This window comes from Engraulis encrasicolus, chromosome 4 (genome assembly GCF_034702125.1).
Source record: "Engraulis encrasicolus isolate BLACKSEA-1 chromosome 4, IST_EnEncr_1.0, whole genome shotgun sequence".
Taxonomy (NCBI): Eukaryota; Metazoa; Chordata; class Actinopteri; order Clupeiformes; family Engraulidae; genus Engraulis; species Engraulis encrasicolus.
In genome coordinates this window covers 2,757,501-2,765,000 of record NC_085860.1, presented here as the reverse complement: position 1 = coordinate 2,765,000, position 7,500 = coordinate 2,757,501, and the positions used below count along the sequence as shown (strand labels likewise).

The 7,500-nt window shown below is 44.6% G+C and overlaps 1 protein-coding gene across 2 annotated transcripts in view; it reads left to right on the top strand.

The window, feature by feature from the left end:
* Nucleotides 1–7,500, top strand: part of iqch (IQ motif containing H) — a 60,232-nt gene that overhangs the window by 25,641 nt on the left and 27,091 nt on the right. For both annotated transcript variants that reach the window (XM_063196517.1, XM_063196518.1), the window contains exons 13-14: nucleotides 10–282; nucleotides 590–778. In XM_063196517.1, the coding sequence (XP_063052587.1) occupies nucleotides 10–282; nucleotides 590–778 (462 nt within the window). The remainder of the gene's footprint in view (nucleotides 1–9; nucleotides 283–589; nucleotides 779–7,500) is intronic.

The following is a 7,500-nucleotide window of genomic DNA, read 5'->3' as shown; positions in this document are numbered from 1 at the left end:
TCCACTTAGACCCACCACATGTGCCTGTCCACCATCCTGTGGCACAGCCCGCGTGCGCTGCGGCGTATCCGCCAGCTGATTGCGGGACGGGAGGCCTACATTGTGGCCGGCGTGCCCCACCCAGACGACCTGCTGGTGGCGGAGGCGCTGAACGTGCCCATCCTGGGCCCGGAGCCCTCCGTGGCACAGCTGTACGGCACCAAGTCCGGGGGGCGGCGAGTATTCACCAGCGCCGGGGTGCCCGTGCCGCCCGGGCAGAGGGATATCTACACCCTGCAGCAGGTATAATAGGAGGAGGGCGGGGGGTCTGGTGCAGAAACACACACACACACACACATAAAGTACACACATAAAGTACACACATAAAGTACACACACACACATAAAGTACACACACATGAAGTATACACACATGCAGGGTATGAACAAACATACTGTAAAGTACATGTACATACAATACAGTATAGTACATACATTACATGTACGTTCAAATGTACCACAAACAGGCATGTATGCACATACTGTGCGTACATGCACACATGTTCACACCTACTCACTCATACTGTACCCCCTCTCTCCCTGTGCCACAGCTGCATGAGACGCTGGCAGACCTGATGACTAAGCACCTGCATGTCCAGCGCTGGCTCTTCAAGGTGGACGGCGAGCTGTGCGGGCGCGGCACGGCCTACTGCAATATATGCCACCTGCCCAGCCTGGCATGGGCACAGCAGCGCCGGGCAAGCCACCAGCCCCAGCACTGGGACACAGAGTGGGCAAAGGTGGGCACAAAGGCACAAAACGACAACTGTGTGTGCGTGAGAGAGAGAGAGAGAGAGAGAGAGAGAGAGAGAGAGAGAGAGAGAGAGAGAGAGAGAGAGAGAGAGAGAGAGAGAGAGAGAGAGAGAGAGAGAGAGAGAGATTGTGTGTATCTGGCACAGTACCAGCCCCAGCACTGGGACACACTAGTGGTTAAAGGTGAGCACATGGAAGACACATTGCACTGTTTAACTTTAAAAATGTAGTGGCTACTGTATGTGTGTAGCTAGCTCTGTGCTGCATTGTGTGGATATGTAATACTCCCTGTATCAATAGGACACTGATCCCGAAAGCATAGGAGTAGAGAAAAGTTACTTTGTTGAGGAATGTAAGGGCCTCTACACACCGATTCCGACAACGTGCGGAGTACTGCTCTGCCAAAGCTCGATCAGATTTTCTTAGTAGAGAGAGATGATTCAAACTCCGCCCACCCAATGCAAAGGAGTGTGTTCAAGTTCGGTCTCCTAAGGGGGCGTTGTCCCCTTCTTCTTCTTCTTGTCTTTCTGTGGCATTTGGTGATGGCTTGCATAAGATATGCACTACCGCCATCTACATTGCCAACTCCATTTATTCTCTACCTAAAGCCTCCAAAGTTCTCCTAACCACAGGTCTCCTAAAGGAGTGTTCACATGACATCACATGGATCCAGGAAATGCACAGGCTTGAACCATCTTGCTCCACTCTACTTTCTTTGGCTCGATTCCACTGTTTTCAATACATCCCGCACACCGGCGCCAATATCCATGGATGTCGGCTGCCGAGAGCTTTATTTTTTTTCGGAGCTGCCTGCCCATGTTTTGCTGTGATGAAACTGACCACTCATTATGTATTAGCACATGTGCCAGTGTGTGGGGGAAACCAAAAATTGTCGGCACCCATAGTGCTCCGCAGTGCTGTCGGAACCGGTGTGTGGAGGCCCCTAAGGTATCTAGCAGCATACACATAATACACATTATACAGGCACATGCTACACACGGTACACATTGCAAGACAGATCCCAACATTTTGCACACATCTGCATACAGTACATACAGATCAAAGCTCTCAGGTCATTTCAGGTCATCTTCTTTTTCAGTTTCATTGTACTATGTCTGTGTCTGTTTGTCTAAGAGTACGTTAGGATATACGAATATGATTACAGAAAATCATCTTATATTATAAAGAAATACGCAAGCGCCTTTATACCTACACTACTGTACATACCGATTGAATTATGTTGTGAGGTTTAGCTTTGATGTTGTCCTTGGAATTGTATTGAAATGCAAGTTTACCAAGTGCAGGATTTGATGTCATATCCCTTTTCCTCTTTCATTACCTGACCTTGGCTGGCTCAGCTCATTGCATGCTTCTCTATGAGGCTGAGGCTGAGAGCTCAGAGGTGTAGGCAGACTGCTCAACAACACTGTTTGACACAGGGTCACATGAGAATCTGCCTTGGAAAAAAAGTGAAAATCTTTTAAATCATCTCTGAATGAGGGATGAATAGAATCCGTTTTTTTACATTATCGTAGACTTTCTATATATTTATTTTGTTGTATATAGGTAAATTAAGTCTTCTACACTGTGTGTGTGTGCGTGTGTGTGTGTTGTATGTGTGTGTGTGTGCGCGCACGTGCACGGTTGTGTGTGTTCTGTATTACCCATTCAGCACCCACAGACAAGCACAACCACACACAAACACAAACACACATAATGTACGCAGTGGAGTTGAATGAAGACATCTCCAAGGCCAAGGTGAAAATTAAAGACCCAGATCCCAAACGTGCACACATTGAGATCCATGACACGGCTCAGTCAGCTAGCTTCCCGCCTGTTTACGCTAGACGATGAAGGCAAGGCCCGGAGGTACAGTAGACTTTGAGCCTTCACCTTCCTTGCCTCCTAGCATACAACCAAAGATACCTTTACAAGCACTGACACCTGAGCATCAGGTTTTCTCCTCCTTGCCCACCACACGGAGGTCATTTCATTTTTTCATTTATTTAAACTCGAAGAATCATTGAGGGCCCAGCCCTCATTTACAATGATGTCGAGTAAAACAAACAATTGCACATATAAAATCATATATAAACAACGAACATACACAATACACCATAAATCATATAAGAGATAAGAATTAAGACAAACTATGAATTAAAACTTATGAGTTAAAACAAGTGCAAGTATGTGATAAAAAACTTCCCAGTGTAACTTTAAAATGTTCTAATGGCACAAAGGCTTGAAGACCCATCCTTAGTTGTAAGTTATTCCAAACTGAAGGTCCACAGACACTAAAAGCTGTTTTACCCAGTTCTGTGCGGGCATAAGGGACCTCCAGTAAAAAATTGCTGCTGCGGGTTTGGTATGGGTTGGAGTGCCAAACTAAAAGAGATGAAATATAAAATGGGAGTTTGCCAGTGAGGGCCTTATAAATAAAAATAAAATAATGCATGTCCCTTCTGTGAGAAAGTGGAGCCCACCCAACTTTATCATATAACAGGCAATGATGTGTACTATATGGATCCCCAGTAATAAAACGAAGAGCTGAATGATAGACAGTGTCAAGTGCCTTCAGATTAGAGAGTGGTGCATGTCTGTAAATAATATCACCATAGTCAAGGGAAGACAGAAAAGTAGCTTCAATTAACTTTTTTCTGCAGAAAACAGGAAAGTGATATTTATTTCTGTGCAGGAAAGATAGCTTTTGTCTGAGCGTAGTGACAAGACAGTCAGTATGTTTCTTGAATGTGAACTTGTCATCTAGCCAGATTCCCAGGTACTTATAATGTGATACTCTCTCAATAACAGACCCATCTAAAGTAGATATATTAAAATCATTTTTCATGCCATGCTTAGATCGAGTAAAGACCATACATTTAGTCTTGCTTACATTAAGTAGAAGCTTAAGACTAATGAAGGCATTTTGTAGGATATTAAAAGACTGCTGCAATTTCTCCAAGGCTAGCTGTACAGAATCCGCAACACAATACAAAATTGTATCATCTGCATATAGATGAATAGAGCAGTTGGAAAGGAGAGAAAGTATGCTATTTATGTACATGGTGAAGAGTACCGGACCTAATACTGAACCTTGTGGGACCCCCTTGGTTATTAGCAGGGGGTCAGATTGAGTATTACCCAATTTTACAGTATGGTGTCTGTTTGAAAGGTAGCTCTGGAACCATTTACAGGCACTTGCATTAAAACCAATACCAGGCAGAATTTGTAGAAGCAGAGAATGGTCCACGGTGTCAAATGCTTTGGATAAGTCCACAAAGATGGCAGCACAATGTTTTTTCTTGTCAAGAGAAGTGATAATATCATCCATTACTTTAGTAGCAGCAGTAACTGTACTATGTTTAGGCCTAAAGCCTGATTGGAGAGGGCTCAAAATATTATTGGTATTTAGAAATTCTTTGAGCTGATCATTTACAACTTCTCTAGTATTTTTGAGAGACACGGTAGCTTGGATATTGGTCGATAGTTGTTAGGGTCAGTCTTATCACCCCCCTTGTGCAACGGGGTAATGTGTGCAAATTTCCATAGTGTAGGGACAACTCCAGTGGAAATAGAAAATTTTAAAAATGTGCAATAATGGCTCTGCTATTATATATGCCGCAGTGCGAAGAAAAAGGGGATCTAGCTGGTCTTCTCCAGTGGATTTGCGACTATCTATTGCAAATAAAGCAGATAGCACTGTATGCTTAGACACAGGATGAAGCCTGAATTCCAGATCATCGTCTCTGACATTGTCTCTGATACGCATATCATGTCCAGCCCTAGGCATAAAGGAATGATTATTGCTATTGTCAAAACTTTGACTGGCTAAAGAAAAATGTTTATTAAGAGCACTGCAAATGTCTGATTTGTCTTGTAGTAGACAATCATCAAACTTAATTGAAGAAGGCATAGGTGTAACAGATTTATTGTTTTTGTAATTTACAGCCTTCCAGAATTTTGCAGGATCTGAGTACGAACTAGAGACAAGGTTAAAGTAATAGTCAGATTTTAGCCTTTCTTACAGATAATGTACATCTGTTCCTGATTTTTCCTGAAACTTGTCCAGTCGGAGGCATCCTTGCTCCTCCTTGCTAATGACCAAGCCTTATTTCTTGACTGAAAAAGAGAGGAGAGTTCAGGGGTGAACCATGGGTTTGTTCTACTTTTTACTCTTATCTTTTTAAAAGGTGCATGTTTGTCAACAATGCAAATAAATGAGTTTGAGAAAAACTGTAGAGCCAAGTCAGCATCAGGAATTTTCAGTTGTATAGATGAATGTCACTTTCATAGAGATCATTTAAAAGCTTGCTCATTAAAATGTTTCATAGTTCTTTTAACCAAAATGTGAGGCAGTGCTTTGGTTAGAGTGCTGTGCCTAATACAGGCAATGGGACAGTGGTCGCTGACCCCTAAATCAAAAACACCACTTGCGCTAATTTTGTTCATCTTATTTGTAAAAAGTAGATCAATAAAGAGATGATTTGCTAAGGTTCTTAGAGTTGTGGTCTTGTTGGATCATTAATAAGTTGATCCAAAAATAGACTCGAGAAAACATCTCTAAGAGGTTTGGAGGCATCAGTTAGCCAGTCCAATATTAAAATCCCAAGAACTAGAACTTCTGAGTCAGTGAATCTAGATATCAATTCTGCCAGCTGATCTATGGATTTAGAATCAGCTGACGGGGGGGTCTATAGATCCCAACTATTATGAAGGAGTTGTTATTGGTGCCATAATGAACCTTGAGTGCAATAAATTCAAAGGATTTAGGTTCACTTAAGGAATACAGAAATGTGACAGAAAAATGTGACTTCACGTAAATAGCCACACCCCCACCCCTCCAACCCTGGTCAATTCTAAATAAATTGTAGCCTGAAAGGTTGACTTCAGAGTCATCAATTTCACTCTTCAGCCAAGTTTCTGATAAAACCAAGATATCAGTGTTAGTTTGACATTAAAATATTTTAGGTGGTCCATTTTATCTCGTTTGCAATATACTTCTGATATTGAGGTGGATTAACCCAATGCCTTTTTCTGTCTTAAAAACACATGGATTGTCCAAGCGAACAACGTCAGGGGTAGACTCCAATGGACATGTAGCATTCATGACTTCAGGCTTAGTCCATTATTGAGAGGGATATCAGGAGAAGAAATAGGAAGGACAGTCTCTGGCAGGGAGATATCATTGCAGATGGGCAGGCTTTGACATTTCCGAGGAGCCATCTGCTGCCAGAGGAGGTATTTGAATGGGAGGGTGAGCAAGCAGCAGCAGAACGAAGTGATCTGACATTAAGAAGGGCCATCTGTAGGTGATGAGAGGGGCTACTTATTGCCTGTGTAGTTTGATCCCCAAGTGATACAGCAGGAGAGGAGAGCTGCAATTATCAGCAGGACCCATAGTAGAGCTGGGTGTGTTTGTGAACTGGATTGGGTCATGCTGTGTTGAATGTCAAGGTGTGCTGAAAGCAATGAACTGAATAAAGTTGGTGGTTAGCTCTAGTAGGCCCAGTTTGTTTGGATGCACCCCATCAGATCTATATAAAAATGATTTGGTCCAGAATATATCAAAATTAGCAATAAAAATCATGACCAGCTAGATTGCAGAATTGTTTCAGCAGGTATGGAGACTATGCAATCTGCTGAAACGCTCTGAATTACTGGAGCTAAGTGGGATAGGGCCTGACATTATGCAGCGTTTCCCGAGGCTTTCAACAGTGAGACATAACGTCTCCAGCTCATTCTGTAGCTTCACAGAGTTCCGGGCCATGACGTCATTTGTCCCCACGTGAGCAATGACAGTGTTTACGGAAGAATGTCTGTTCAATAGGGACGGAATGAGATGAAGATGTCAACAACAACCCTTCCTCCCGGGATTACAGTACGTGATAGCACTAGGAATAAATCAGATCTCTGGACAATCGAATCACCAACAATGAGAATTTCAGGAGGGCATTGAACATCGCGGTTAAAGTGTATAGAGGTGCGAGGAGGAAGTTGTAGACCATCTGGACGCTGAGGGCCGCTGTCAGCCGTGGACAACGCCGGTGGTGTTTGACACGGGCTACACAAGCTAACGACACCAGCATCATTAGCCAACAGAGGCATCGCAGTAGCCCGATGGCTTGACAAGCTATCCGCTGTTGGAGATGTAGAGGCCATGCAATCTGCTGCGGCCATCGTTGGAGAAGAGATTCTGAGCCGCTTATCAGAAACGCGCTCTGGACTCGAGCCGTCGCTGTCTGCAGACCTGTTGCGCTTGGAGGTAACTTTGCGAGCTACATGTTGACGCGGTGATGGATGGCCTGGCCTGAGCCGCTTATCAGAAACGCGCTCTGGACTCGAGCCGTCGCTGTCTGCGGACCTGTTGCGCTTGGAGGTAGCTTTGCGAGCTACATGTTGGCGCGGTGATGGATGGCCTGGCTGGATAGCAGGCGAGGGGCAAGATTCGCTGCCCTGTTCATCCGGACATCCAGATCCACTCCGACGTGGGGCAGGCGACGTAGGGAGATCAGCAAGAGGAGGTGGAGAGAGAGGCTGACTATCCTGCATGCCTGCCTGCCTTGAGATTGTTCCTCCCCTCTATGTGTGTGTGCGTGTGCGTGTGTGTGCCTGCCTGCCTGCCTGCCTGCCTGCCTGCCTGCCTGCCTGCCTGCCTGCCTGCCTGCCTGCCTGCCTGCCTGCCTGCGTGCGCGACTGTGTGTGTGTGTGT